At 36.9% G+C, this 15,944-nt stretch overlaps 1 protein-coding gene across 6 annotated transcripts in view; it reads right to left on the reverse strand.

The window, feature by feature from the left end:
- The window catches only part of Hnf4 (Hepatocyte nuclear factor 4), a 290,760-nt gene that overhangs the window by 238,124 nt on the left and 36,692 nt on the right, over positions 1-15,944 (reverse strand). For 3 of the 6 annotated variants that reach the window (XR_011952009.1, XR_011952008.1, XM_072543886.1), the window contains exon 1: positions 1,240-1,546. The exons of 1 other annotated variant lie outside the window; for it this stretch is intronic. Coding sequence is in view for 3 of the 5 variants with exons in the window: in XM_072543886.1 (XP_072399987.1) it covers positions 1,240-1,372 (133 nt within the window). In the remaining 2 variants the exon portion in view is untranslated. Of the gene's footprint in view, positions 1-1,239; positions 1,550-15,944 lie in introns of those variants that run through there. 2 more of the 6 variants (XM_072543887.1, XM_072543885.1) reach the window with 2 other exon arrangements.

Consider the following 15,944-nt stretch of genomic DNA (forward strand, 5'->3'; position numbering starts at 1 on the left):
AAAAAGTATCGGACGACTGCGCAAACGATGGAGTGACAACCTTCTATAGAGGTATTAATCCGCCAATAAACAAGCAGAATTGCTTTTAAAGATGAAGAAGAAGAAGAATAAGAAGAAGGAGAAAAAAAAAGAAGAAGAAAAAGAAGAAGAAGAAGGTGAAGAAGAAGAAGACAAAGAAAGCTATGGATGCAATAACACCGTTTCAACTTCTTATATCTGTGAATTTGCATTCTCGTCGATGAACGCCATCAAGAACAAAAATCGTTCACAGCTAAAATCATAGGACGACTTAAGGGGGTGTGCTTGTCTACAATACATCCTAGAAAGGATTTAATAAAGGGTCACCAAGCACAAATATCGCATTAAATATGGTGTAACTATTTTAAATTAGACGGACATTCTGTTTTATACTCCATTATTTTTTATTATCAACTCGTCTCTTTTAACACAAAATATATAACTGTAAGTGCATTAAAATTTTGTTTTCTTAATTTTTCTAATTATTTTCCATAATGAGCACCGCATTAACTCAATAAATTATGTTTTAAATTATATTTTTAAAGAAAGTAACATAGTAAAAAGATCACATAACAATACATTATGATTGTACTCATTATTTAAAGAGATTATTTACCCAAGTGTACCGTGGCTGAACGAGTTTTAAAGTTAGTGTGTCTCAAGCTAAAAAAGTTTGGGAACCGCTGAGCTAGAGTGTTTACAATATGCTGATGATATAATGCATTTTCACCTCAAATAGGCAACATATACAAACTTTTAGACAGCAGTACTGAACGATGTACTAATACCAACCGAATTAACAATAAACAAAAAAATAAACGTAAGTTACAATTACAACAACACGCACTTAGACAAGAACATTCGAAGAAGTAGAAGACTTCTGATAAGAGAGAACATGGTACGTGCCATCGATATCTTTTGCAATTTGCTCCAATGAGAGCTAAATTATTATATGATGATGTTGATATTGGTTTACAGACTATTCTGAGCTTCGTTATATAAGTTGTTTTGTTTTTAAAGCTAGTACTAACCCTGTACAAAAAAAGATTATTTAAAAGACAGACCCAATAGTATAAATAACCCTATACGTTAGAATAATCTTTATAATATTCTATAGAGTTGTTACCGTGTCTTTGGTCTATCATTGTAATTATAGATTTTTTTTATTCTTCTACGTAATCTACAAACATTAAATACAGTCAATACAAATTAATAACTTACGTATTATGCTGTAACTTAAAAACTTATCGTCTAATCGAATGGTACTGCTTAAAAGACAGTCGTTCCCTTCGATCTCGCCGTCAGATATCGATATTTCACCGGGACTCGGTGAATAATAAGAAGAAGGCATCATGGAAAGCACTTACACAAAACACCAAACACTCGTAAGTAAATCAGGCACGTTAGTCGATCAATTAAAATGTTTTGTTACTGACAATCGCTCTGAGTTAATTTATTAACAGTAGTTTATAGATTGACTTGCAGTAACACTTTGTATTTGTTCGAGGACGTTGTTGAAAAGTGTTCTTTGGCGGGGGGATATTTTTATGTAAGATTCACTTATCGTCGAGATAAGGGATCTTATTAAAACAAAATTAAATTGAACTCATATTTTATGTATGGTCTAAGGCGTGCGTTGATGCAGCGAGGAAGGGTATTATAATGAGTACGTAATGTGTTACGTTTACCTACTTTTCCCATCCAATTATAAAATAAATATTCATTAGCTTAAACTGATAAATGTCGACGATTGTTGTTTTGTCTTTATTCAAATCGGCTACTTCAAATTTTTTACATGCGAGTAAAACTTTTTGTTAATTAACATATTTTTCTATCCTACTTATTTTAACCTGATTGAATCGATTCTGAATTATTTGGATAATATTTCTGAAGAGTTAAATTCAGAAATGTTTAAGTAATGGAAATCTTTATCTAATTCAAATATACAGTGTGTCAATTTGAAAAGGTACCACTCTCTATAATTTGGTCCCTACATAAAGAAATAAATACTTTATTTCCTTTTAGACAAATATAGTTTGTGTAGAATGGGTCACTTAACCCTTAACTGGTACGGCAAGAAAAAAACACATATAAGGTATGGCGGGGTCATATTTGACCTTTGGATTTTTTTGTGTAAATAAACAAAAAATTAAGCAAATTATAATAAAAAAGTATTATATTAATGATTATAACACTGCATAAACCAAAAAATTCTATATCACTTACTGCTAGAAAGAAATATATGGGGTTGACTTAAAAAAACACTCCAAGTAAAAAATCTCAAAAAATAACGAAAAAACACACGTGTATTTTCAAAAAATAATAAATTCTTATTAAAGAATGTTTAAATAGAGGATCAAAAACCAAATGAGAAATATTTAATTATATACAAAAAATTTAACAAACAAGTATGAACATGATGATAACTACTCAATATTACACCTACTACAAAAATTTGATGTAACACAATGGTTTTTGCATATATGTTTTTCACACTTATTACATCTAAGTGATTGTTTATTATCATTACGTGGGCAAATATAACATCTCCCACGTTTAGGAGCTCTTTGCCTTGCCTGGTTTTGGTCGTCTACCGGGATGTGGCCAACTCGACGAATAAGTTCTCTCAATTCTCTGGGAATATTTACCATAACAGCACGCCGAACTAAGTGATTGTGTATTAGCTGTTTACCTAAATCAATCAAGAATTTTTGCCGTGTCAACCCAGATTCTGGATTAGCAGCGTTATATAAAACATATCCATTGACACCAGCAACATCCATGATCCGAAACAAAATAGCTTGTGGCCATCTTCTAGTACGCCATCCTACTTTGTAGTTGGCACAAGTTTGATCCAGTACATCCACCCCAACTTTGGTAATGTTGTAAAAGTCTATAATATCCGGTAGTTTCTTAGCTGTCTCCAATACTTTGTTGTTATGACAGAGACTGGACACTAGATAAACGGATCTGTTTTTTTTCGGTAGTAAATCCAAAAATAGATGAATAAACCGGACGTTGATTATTCGGTAAAAACTCCGTTGGCAAATCTCTTTTATTTTTCCGCATAGTACCAACGTAAGTAAGTTTACAGCGGCGTAGCTCTTCAACAAGCTCTAGTGAAGAAAACCAGTTGTCACCAGTTACATTGCGATTGGAACTTACTATTGGTGCAGTGAGCGAAAGACCATTTAGTGTTGGTATGGATAGCTTTTTGGATTAGGTATTGCATCTTGTTTTCCAGTATAAACAAAGGCATTGATTAGATAATGAGTGCGGGCGTCACACAGGCACATTATTTTGAGTCCGTATTTTTCAGGCTTACTCTTTATATACATTCTAAATTTACATTTTCCACGGAAACCGACAAGCATTTCATCCACTGTTACGTATTCTCCACACGAATAATTAGTTTGACAGTTATTTACAAAATGGTGAAAAATTTCAGAAATTGCTGCCAGCTTGTTTCCATTTACAATACGTTGGTCTCTAGTTTGCGGATCGTCAAATCTCAAAGATGTCAGTAAAAAACTAAACCTTTTTGCTGTCATTACGGAACGGAATATATCACGACCAGTACCATCAGTTGCAAAGAGAGAATTTATATCTTCATTGTTTGATTTGAACCCGCCTGCCAAGTACAGAAGACCAAAAAATGCTAACATTTCAATTTTGTCAACATGGTTTATTGTACTGCATCCTAAAGCGTTATCTCCATAATTTGTTTGCAAACTGGTTCTTTTTTCGTTGGTTCTCTCAATAATCTGGTCAATTATTTTATCATCAACTAACAGTTGGAATGCTTCAGCAGGAGTCATAGGTTTGTTTATTCGTGCTGGTCCAGCAAGTCCTGGTACATGTGACACGATATTTGTTGCACGAGTTCGGCTCGACGCAGGAGCTTGCTTTGACCATTTTTTTCTATTTCTCCCGTAATAGTAACTTTGCTGATCGTTATCACTACTGTCATCCTCACTACTCGATTCGGTACCTAAGATTTGATCGTTATTATTACCAGTGTCACTTTGATCACCAGCTTCAGAGTCAGTATCATGCTCACTAACAATTGTCTCTGCATCAGATATGTCGAAATCGCTGTCACCAATCTCTTCAGCTATGTCTTCTAACTCCTGTTGTGTCAAGGGTCTCGTTCTGACACTTGAATTAGCCATAATTATTTAAAACTAAATCACTGACAATTGGCCTTTTTAAGGTATGGCGGGGTCAATTTTGACCCTATCGACGTCTAACACTCAACAAAGTACAAAGTCAACTGCAGCGACTACGTTCAAGTAATGTACTCAACGCCACAGACGAATAGCTGGACGGCGGCGTTGCCAGGTGTTCTCCTTTTTCTGGAATTTTAATAACCATTTTTTTTTGGGTCTAAAATGACCCCGCCATACCAGTTAGGGGTTAATTAAATGAAACAAACAAGTAAACAAACACACTACACAAACTAACAACAAAATGAGTAACATTTAAGATTGAAAAAATTCTTCAATTGAATAGAAAATGTTTGCAGTAAAAAATTCCTTTAAATTTAGTTTAAAGCTTGTCATGCTCTTACACAATTTTATATGCATTGGTAGTCTATTAAAAAAATCTTTGTCATTATACTAGGAGATCTGAAATATATCATCATCATCATCATCACCATCAGCCTCTCTCAATCCACTGCTGGACATAGGCCTCCCCTGTTTGTCTCCAAAGTGTTCTATCTTGTGATTTCTGTATCCAGTTTTTTGTTGTCTTTCGTAAGTCGTCTTGCCATCGTGTTGGTGGTCTTCCTCTGCTACATTTATCGGCTCTTGGTCTCCATTCTAGTTTGCGAGTCCATCTTACGTCCTTCATTTTGGCAACGTGTCCAGCCCAATTCCATTTTAAGTTACAGCTTCTTTCAATGACGTCTATGACTTTGTTCTTAGCTCGTAGATCTTCGTTTCTAATTATGTCTCGCAGAGTGGCCCCTATCATTGATCGCTTCATTCTTCTCTGCTCTACTCTTAGTTTTTGTGCGTTTTTCTTTGTGAGCTATAATGTTTCTGCACCATAGGTCATCACTGGTAGCACGCATTGGTCGAAAACTTTTTTTTTTCATATTAGTTGGGATGTCACTCTTAAAAACGTTCCTAAGAGCTCCGTATGCTGCCCATCCTTGTATTATTCTTCTGGATACTTCGGTTGTTTGATTGTCCTTACTTATCTTAATTTCGTGACCCAGATATATATATATATATATATATATATATATATATATATATATATATATATATATATATATATATATAATATATCATTTTTTATTTCAAGGTGTTTACTTGGTACTAAGTTCGTCATATATTTTGTTTTTGTTATATTCATTTTTAAACCTATTTTATGACAGGCTGTACTAAGTTCTTCCAACATTTTCTTTATTTGTCCCAAATCGTCTGCACAATCAAGCCTATATCGTCTGCGTAGCTTAGGTGGTGTAACATCTCTCCGTCCACATTTATTCCTTTGTCACCCCATTCGAGGATTTTAATCGATTTTTCTAGAGCCGATATGAAAAGTTAAGGTGACAACGTATCACCTTGTCGGATACCTCTTTGGTTGCTGTTAGCGTGTAGTTGTATCGAGCTTGTCGCATTTATATATGTCGCATTACATATTAGCCTCGAATATCGGCTATAAATGCGGCTCTCGTTTAGTGCTTCTATAACACTGTTGAGTTCTACTAAGTCGAATGCTTTGTGGAAATCTACGAATGTTAAAACTAAGGGCTTGTTATATTCTATAGATTTTTCGATGAGTTGTTTTATTGTTTGGAGGTGATCGTTGGTTCCAAAGTTTGCTCTGAATCCAGTTTGTTCTCTACTTTGATATAGGTCTAATTTCTTGGTGATTAGTCTCGTGAAAAGTTTATAAAGATGGTTTAACAGACTGATTGGTCGGTAATTTTTCAGATCATTTTTTTTACCTGCCCAAACATTCAAGAGAATACTGAGTGTGTGTCTCACGAATCCAATGAGGATTCTCCGCTGACCAATAACTACAGTTTTGTCGGTTTACCTCTCCGTTCAATGTAAATGTTGATTCATCAGAAAAAAGAATTGTGCCAAGAGCTATTTTATTTGTGTTAATTTTATTCATCATTCTTTCGCAGAAATCCATTCTACGATCTGGATCGTCTTCTGTTAGCTCCTGCACAAAAGTCAATTTATATGGATGAAGTTTTTCTTCATAGAAACCTTAGGACAGTTGTGTGACTCACATTATTCTGACGTGCAATTTGACGTGAACTTGACGTTGGATTATCTGCGACACTTAACAAAATATCCACTTTCACCTCATCTTCAATGAAGTTCGGTTTTCATTTTAATGGTTTGATATGTCCAAGTTCTCTGACTTGTGCATAAATTTTAGACACAGTACCTTGTGCAATATTAGGCAACTGAGGATACCTCTGATTAAATACCTAAGTTTGCTACTTCAACTTGACTTCTACAATTCTCCCCGTAACCGATCATCATTAAAATCTCAATTCGGTGGAACTTAGTTAAATATTTCATTTTTACTTCTGCAAGAAATTAGCTTTTAATTTACCAATTAATTTTAATTAGCAGACTATCTAGACAGTTTTTACTAATCATGACAAAAAATGTTAACACGGTTACTAAACAGAAATTTTCCCCAATATACTGACACTTAGTAGAAGTGAATTGTCTGTATTTAGCTAATTTAAAATAATACCATACCACGTGAAAAATTATTAATTTCAAAATTTCACCTTGTATTATTCATTATAGACCCTACATGATATAGTTCGTTGAAATCAGGTTGTTAAGAATCTTTTAATTAAAAACATAAAAATATACCGGGTGTTTCATTAAAAATTTGGATTATGGACTATGCCAGACTTGCGTGGATCACCCTGTACATTTAAATTTATGTTTAAAAAGCGCACATTTAAATTTAAAAGTTAACGTGTCCCAGAGTTTTTTATTATTTTCTATAATAAGGACACAAACAATTTTACTCCATAAGTGGTTTCCACACTGTATATTTGATTCCAGTCCTCTCTTGAGATATCATTTATAAATAATTTAATATTATTATTGTCATTAAAATTTCTTTTTTGATACAAAACACTTGACTCACCTGTCGCAAAATCAAACTCAATCAGTATTGTTCGATGGTCGGACACATTATTGTCGTTTACACAAGTAACAGAAGAGGTTGAAAAATTTACAAAAACATATATATATATATTGTTACGATAAATATACTGGCCTAACTTTTATGACTAATTATTCTGTTTTATTGTAGAAATTTCGGTGGAAGTCTAGATTCAAATTATGGTGAATTCTCCAACTTGATGTTCTCGACTATTCCAGTATATCAGGATTTCGTATATAAATACAACATTTTTATATGGAGAGTTAGTTAATACTCAAGACCCGCGCTCGCGAATTTGTACGTACGGATATAATAAATTATTGTCAGATAAGTTAATATAAATAAAGAAATAAATTAAATCCGTAAGTGTTATAAATATTGAACCTTTTAATAAATTCACAACAAATGGTGTCAGAGTGAGATCGAACATAAATTAGACTTATAATAATAATACAAGTGAATATAAAATAAATTGTGAAAATGGCTACGATTTATGAGCTGACAGTGACTAATTTAAGAAGACATCTTGAAGACAGAGAATTATCTTCCACCGGAAAAAAGGCTGAGTTAGTCCAACGACTAAAGAACGCTTTGCTAGAAGAAGGACTAGATCCAGAGACTTATATATTTGAAGACAAACATGATGCTGTCATCTCGTCGATTTCGAAATTGGAGAACAAAGTTTCTGACGATATTTCGAAAGTTTCTTCTGATGTAGCCAAAGTATCCGGCGACATCGCTTCTTTAGAAAGCAAAGTTTCTAACGAGATTTCTTCTCTGGAAAGCAAAGTCTCTGCTAACATCTCTTCGGAAATCTCTAAAGTCACTTCTGAGATGTCTGCCCTGGACGATAGAATATCTTCGTTAAAAAACCAAGTTGCTGCCGATATGTTAGCCTTCGAAGAAAAGATATGGAAAGAGATGGAAAAGAAGAGGGAGGAAACAGGGACAGCAGAGAGAAGTAACAATCCGATTACAGTGGAGATAAAAGAAGACGAGACGAAATGTAAGTTGGAGACACGGCCGAAATTTGAAGGAAGTGGAGGTTCTATTCATGTTAAAGTCCCAACTTTCGACGGAAAATCATCATGGAACAACTACATGAAACAGTTCGAATCAGCCGCAAGAGCAAATGGATGGTCTGAAAAAGAAAAGGCGGTAAACCTGACTATCGCTCTTCGAGGAGATGCCTTAGATGTGCTTCAGACCATAGCCGTAGAGGAGACCGATGATTTCGAACAACTGAAGAAGAGGTTAAATATGCGATATGGCCACGAACACTTGGAACATGTATATCAGTCGCAGCTTAAAAATCGTAGACAGAAGAAAGATGAGGCTCTTCAAGAATATGAGGTAGATATTGCCAGATTAGTACGATATGCTTATCCAACAGCTCCCGAAAACATGATGGAAAAATTGGCCGTTCAAACGTTTATTGATGGTCTTCGTGATCATGAAATGCAGAGAACACTACGATTAGCTCGTCACAAGACGCTGGTTGATGTCTTATCCGCCGCCCTCGAATACGAGTCAGCTACGCAGGCCTCTGGCGGGTACAGTAAAGTTAGGACTGTAAAAGAGGAAGAAGATGAAGATAAACTTGACCAGCTCGTTAATATGATGAAAAGTATTACATGCAAGAAAACGAAGACCATAAAATCAAGAAACTCACCATCAGGAAAACCAGAACGAGTCGGTTTTAGGGGAGCAGCCTCGACCCGGAACTTTTCCAAAGACCCTCTTATACTAATAGCTTCTTTGAAGTGTCGTGAAGATAGTGTATATGTAGATGGAGAAATAAATGGTAAAAGACATACGTTGTTGGTGGATACCGGAGCGACCAGAACCATTATACGCCCGACAGTTATAAACAGCCGAAAGAAACTGTTACCAACGAGGTTACGACTTCGGACCGCTACAGGTGAAAATGCCAACATTCATGGAGAAATCCAGGTACAATTGGGAATTGGGGCAGAAAAGTTTGTCCATACTGTTATAGTTGCTGACATCGAAGAGGATGTTATATTAGGAATGGACGTAATGAATATGCATGGATTCCAATTGGATTTTAAGAATAAGGTAATCAAAGTTGGCAACGAGGAGGTATTTCTCCATCCACATAATGACAACACTGTGCAAGCAGCCATTACAGAAGATACAGTCGTGCCTGCGAGAAGCGAAACGATCATAGTAGCGCGACTACAGGGAATTGTAGACGAAGGGAGACCTGTTATGATGGAGCCTTGGAACCACGACGATGAGGTTGGCCGTGGAATCATAATTGGAAAGGAATTGGTGACTTCGGCTAAAGAAATTCCTGTGAGACTTATCAATGTCAACGACTACCCAGTGACCATAAAGAAAGAGACAAAAGTAGGAACTTGTGTACCTGTGACATCCATAATCCGTCAGGCGACAACATCTGATAATTCCAACGATAAATTCGACCAAATGGTTGCAGTTGCAGGACAGTCTCTAAATCAGATGGAGAAAAGGAAATTAAGGGAATTTCTTCGGCAGTATCGTGATATTTTCGTACCGAAAGGAGGAAAGACGGGAAGAACTACGGTTGTTAAGCATAAAATTGATACTGGTAATGCTAAGCCAATTCGTCAAACAGCTCGACGATTACCACAGGCGAAAAGAGAGGAAGCTGAAACGATTGTTCAGGAAATGAAGAAAGACGGGGTGATAGAACCTTCTACGAGCCCATGGGTCTCTCCGGTGGTCCTGGTTAAGAAGAAAGACGGAACGACGAGGTTCTGTGTGGATTACCGTTTGCTGAACAACGTTACCAAGAAAGATAGTTATCCTCTGCCTCGGATCGATGACACATTGGACACATTGGCTGGAAGTAAATTGTTTTCTACTTTGGATTTGAAGTCTGGATACTGGCAGGTAGAAATGGACCCAGTAGATAAAGAAAAGACAGCCTTCACCACAGGATCTGGATTGTGGCAATTCAACGTTATGCCATTTGGACTCTGTAATGCTCCTGCGACATTTGAGAGGCTTATGGAAAATGTGTTGAGAGGGTTATCTTGGAAAACATGCCTGGTTTATTTAGATGACATAATCGTCTTGGGGGAGACATTCGAAGATCATTTGAGGAATTTAGAAAACGTTTTTAATCGACTTAAAGCTGCCCAATTGATGCTAAACCCCAAGAAGTGCCAGCTATTTCAAGGTAAAGTCAATTATCTGGGTCATATAGTAAGTAAAGAAGGAGTGGCCGTGGATAAGGGAAAAATCGATTCCATTAAGGAATGGCCAAAACCAACTGACAAACATCAAGTGAGAAGTTTTCTTGGACTATGTACTTACTACCGGAGGTTTATTAAGAAGTTTGCAGATATCGCTAAGCCATTAACGCGACTTACGGAGGAAGCAAGAGATTACCGCTGGGATACAGACTGCCAAAATGCCTTTGAGACCTTGAAAAAGCATTTAATAACAGCACCAATTTTAGGGTATCCACTGCCAGAAGGAGAGTTCATCTTAGATACAGATGCAAGTAATGTGGGAATTGGAGGAGTGCTGTCTCAGATTCAAGGAGGACAGGAACGAGTCCTCGGATATTTTAGTAAAGTTCTTTCAAAACCTGAGCGGAATTATTGCGTCACGAGAAGAGAACTTCTGGCAGTAGTAAAATCAGTAGAGCACTTCTATCAATACCTCTATGGAAGAAAGTTTCTAATCCGAACCGACCATGCCGCCCTTAAGTGGTTGATGCAGTTTAAGAATCCAGAGGGTCAGATAGCCAGGTGGATCGAACGACTCCAAGAATACGATTTTAAGATTGAGCACCGGGCCGGAGTTAGCCACAGAAACGCTGATTCTCTTTCCAGAAGGCCATGCTCAGCAGAGTGTTCCCACTGCAACAAAACGGAATCCAAGGAAGCAGCAGTGCTAAGAACGACGATTGTCAACGACGACTGGACGCCTACTAAGATCAGGGAAGAACAAGAGAGAGATCCAGTTATACAGAAAATCCGAAAATGGAAAGAGGAAAACCGTCGACCACCTTGGCAGGAAATATCAAACCTATGCTCAGTAGTTAAGACGTATTGGGCCCAGTGGGACTCATTTATCATCGAAGATGGCTTGCTTAAACGAGTCCTGGAAAATGATGACGGTTCAGAGAAGAGAAGACAGTTGGTGATCCCAAAGAGCAGAATAGCCGAAGTACTTCGTCAGTTACACGACAGTCCATCGGGAGGGCATTTTGGTGTAAGGAAAACCCTTCAGCAAATTCGGGAACGGTTTTATTGGATGAACAGTTCCGACGATGTAAAAGACTGGTGTAAGAAATGTACTATTTGTGCCACGAGTAACGGGCCTTACCGAAAAAGGAGAGCTCCTATGAGACAATATAATGTTGGAAGCCCGTTTGAAAGAATAGCTTTGGACATCGCTGGGCCATTTCCGGAAAGTGAAAATGGAGGCAAGTACATGCTGGTAGTAATGGATTACTTCAGTAAGTGGGTCGAGATTTACGCACTTCCAGACCAGAAGGCCGCCACCGTTGCAGATAAGTTGATCCAAGAATATATCAGCCGATTTGGAGTGCCTTTGGAGATCCATAGTGACCAAGGCAGGAACTTCGAAAGCGATCTATTCCAAGGAATATGTGATAGACTAGGCATGAAGAAAACAAGAACTACAGCATATCATCCGCAATCTGATGGTATGGTAGAACGGATGAATAGGACAGTTGGCAAATATTTGACAAAGATGGTGTCCGATCATCAGCGAGACTGGGACCAATACCTTCCGTTCTTCACAATGGCCTACAGATCTGCTGTTAACGAATCAACAGGCCAGACACCAGCGAAAGTCCTATTCGGACGCGAAATGCGACTACCTTGTGATCTAGAGTTTGGGTGTCGACCTGGAGAAGATGTAGCAGGTGAAGATTATGTGATCGAATTACGAAGAAGAATGGACGATGTACATGAGTTGGTCCGTTCCCACCTTCAGATCGCTAGCGACCGAATGAAGAAACGGTACGATACACAAGCCGAAAAGGGTTGCTTTAAGAAGAACGACAAAGTATGGCTGTATAATCCCAAGAAGCGAAAAGGTTGTTCTCCCAAATTGCAGCAGTTTTGGGAAGGTCCATACCTCATTATGGAGAAGATCAACGATGTCATCTACCGAATAAGCAAGATTCCGAAGGGAAAGCCGATGATAGTACATCATAACCGGCTGGCGTCTTTCGAAGGTGACCACGACGTAGATGAAGAAGTGGAAGTAAACCAAGTCCACGATGTGTCTGACCTCACGTTTGAGGAATTCATGGGTGCCTATGGAGGTACCGGTAAAGCGAGACATGGTGTTACCACTGAAGAAAAGCAAGATCTACTCGCGCTCCCCGATGACTACTCGCTGGCCCTCACCATCCCGGCCAGTATCAAAGACGCACCAGGGTTGGCATCCGTCTTTCGAAGGAAGTTTGGTCGAGTTGCAGAACTTCAATGCCAGGTGCCAGCTCCCGGTAAAACCTTGAAACTCCAAGATGCATCACGTTACCTTTTCTACCTGGTAACAAAAGACACTGCCCGTGACCAACCTACCTACCGAGATGTATGGGAAGCCTTACTTCAATTGAGAGAGCACGTACTAGAGTCCGACGTGCAAAAGTTAGCCATGCCAAAGTTGGAGTGCCGCCAATTAGATTGGAGGGTTATCCGAAATATGGTGGAGGAGATCTTTAAAGACACCGAAGTCCAGGTGTTAGTCTGTTGCAATCCGCATAGTTACTGGTGCGGAGAGAAAACCGTCCCTTGTCATTTTTATACAACTGGAAGTTGTAAAAGAGGGTCCAGTTGCCGATACCAGCATACAGTTCCGGTTCCAGTCCCGACAAGGTTCCAGGAGGAACCATCTTTTAAGAGGGGGGCAATGTTACGATAAATATACTGGCCTAACTTTTATGACTAATTATTCTGTTTTATTGTAGAAATTTCGGTGGAAGTCTAGATTCAAATTATGGTGAATTCTCCAACTTGATGTTCTCGACTATTCCAGTATATCAGGATTTCGTATATAAATACAACATTTTTATATGGAGAGTTAGTTAATACTCAAGACCCGCGCTCGCGAATTTGTACGTACGGATATAATAAATTATTGTCAGATAAGTTAATATAAATAAAGAAATAAATTAAATCCGTAAGTGTTATAAATATTGAACCTTTTAATAAATTCACAACAATATATATATATATATATATATATATATATATATATATATATGTGTGTGTGTGTGTGTGTGTGTGTGTGTGTGTGTGTGTGTGTGTGTGTGTGTGTGTGTGTGTGTGTGTGTGTGTGTGTGTGTGTGTGTGTGTGTGTGTGTGAATATATGTGAATATCAAACAAAAAACATTAAAATGTCATACTGTTTTCCTAAATTCCTGTTTACGCTTTTAGAATTTCCCATACTTACATTATCACTACGATTCGATCTAAATGAATGTGATAGTTAAATAACTTTTAGGAAAATTTTACGAAATGTTTTAACTGTTTCACTATGATAACACAAATTGAGTTCCATTAATAATATAATAAATAAATAGTTCCTAATAAGCGATCTGTATACCCACGTCCCAAAGCTCGCCGTTGTGGCCTTCAAAACATCTGACTACCGGTTGCATAGTGAACGTAGTTAGAGCAGGAATTCTTCGTCTTATATTCTAAGACTAAACTTCCCCTTGGGTTAATTTTTAGATTACCCACAGTACTACCCAACTTCTGGGCATCCTTGCTTCCCATCCGGGTTTAATTTACGTTACAACTTTATCTGGTATTTTTTAGTAAAGGACGAATTTATCGAAAATAAATTGCTCTCTCTCTCTCTCTGTGTCTTGGTACGTATACAAATTTTCCTATTTTTGTTTGTATAATATTGTTTCGAATATTGTATTGAAATCTCCAATAATCATCTTTTTGCACGACTCTTCATATATTTTTAATTGTTTGCGTTGGTGTAAATATTTATAACCACCACAATCCAATTGCTATGGACTTTAGATTCAAAAAGTTTCAAGCAGTCTAAAGAGAAAAAGTGACAAGACAGATTAACATTGACCAGCTAAAAAAACCCAAAGAAAAAAGAGGTAAGCCTCAAGCTTGATAAAAAAGTAGAAACGATAGCGGACTTAGTACGAAATCAACACATTGAAAAAAGGGGGAGTATTTTAAGAATGGATAACGCAAGGAATCATAGAAAAACAGAGGACAAACTTACGAGATGGAAAGAATACATTGAGAAGATTATAGACCATATTTTCCAAAACCCATATACAAACAAACAATCAAATGAATGAGAAATTTCGAGAAATAATCACGGACAAGTTATTCAAGCAATGTCGTATCGGAACTAGTAACTATGTGGAATTTATATAGTTACTAGTTGTACTCTAACATCGCACAATATTACACAATATTGCGCAATGTTAGTCCGAACGCTCTTTGTTTGGATCTCGTCTTGAAAAAGACGAGATCTGTTGTTTACTCTTATAGGGCGAAAAAATAAAACAATATGTGGTAAAAAAAACTCAGCCACAGAGTCTTTAGAAAATATCGCAGAGCCCTTAGAGCAAAGTGCTCTAGGAGCGCCCGTGAAGGGCTAGGGAACTACTGACCCGAGATCCGAAAATGTCCCATATTTAAAAGGTGTTTAACTTTTATATGAGATTTTTGGATCTCTCGTCCAATAACATTTAATAAAAAGTTCCAGAAGGAAGGGCGATGCGCATCTGGGTGCGTATATGTTGCACCAGGATGACAGCAATACAAACTAGTCCAGTAACTCGGACGGGAAATAGGAGCTCGACTCCCAATTCTGTCGGACTGCATGGATTTAGCTAAAAATTTGGATTTAAGCCTGTCTTACCACCCTTTGTAAAAGTTATAATGGGCGAGGTATGCTTTTTGTTTTTAAGATGTTAAAACCACGGTTCGTAGACTTACTACGGTTGCCTCTTCCGACTGAAGTGGGGATGCTTGAGTTACGTCACCAGAGTACACAAGAATACAAAACCCATTTATTATCACAGTTTGTTCGTAGTAATTATCTTTCAGTTTTTTATTTGCGTTATTATTTATCGTTTCTTAAATATCTCAGTTTACTTTATATTTTTGTATTTGTAATTTTGGCGTTGTTTTCTATAAAAACTTATTTTGAATTATCGAAGAAACGTTATTTATTGTAGTTGTACATCGTACCTATTGCCTTCGTATCTTTTTATAAGGTGGGTTAAAACTTTAAAATTTCATTGTGTATTAACGTAACAATAATTTTGATGAAATTTTAGAATGCCAGGCACAGGTTGTAGTGTGAAGGAAAGATATTAAAAAAATGGAAAAAAAAGTTATGTAATTCGATAATTCATTCAATAGTTAATCCAGTATTGATGGAAATTCAGTATACGCGACAAATTTTCAGTGTAAAACGAAGATTGAAGTCCTAGATTTATGTAAATCCTGCATTAACATTGGATAAACGTTAACAACCGGTTCTGATTAATTTTAAGTACCAAACTGCCTACATATCAACAGTTTTCCATAATTAGGTATTATAATTCACTAGACATCTTTATTTCATAACTATCTTTACTATTTTCTACACATCAAAGACATAAAAACGACGATTAACAATGTTACGATTCAAATTACTGTACTCTCGTGACGTAATTTCGGGCTTAATGTTCATTGGTTCATTGGTTATGTTCATCGGCTTCCATTGGGTTCATTGGAAGAGG

This window comes from Diabrotica undecimpunctata, chromosome 9, assembly GCF_040954645.1.
Source record: "Diabrotica undecimpunctata isolate CICGRU chromosome 9, icDiaUnde3, whole genome shotgun sequence".
Classification (NCBI taxonomy): Eukaryota; Metazoa; Arthropoda; class Insecta; order Coleoptera; family Chrysomelidae; genus Diabrotica; species Diabrotica undecimpunctata.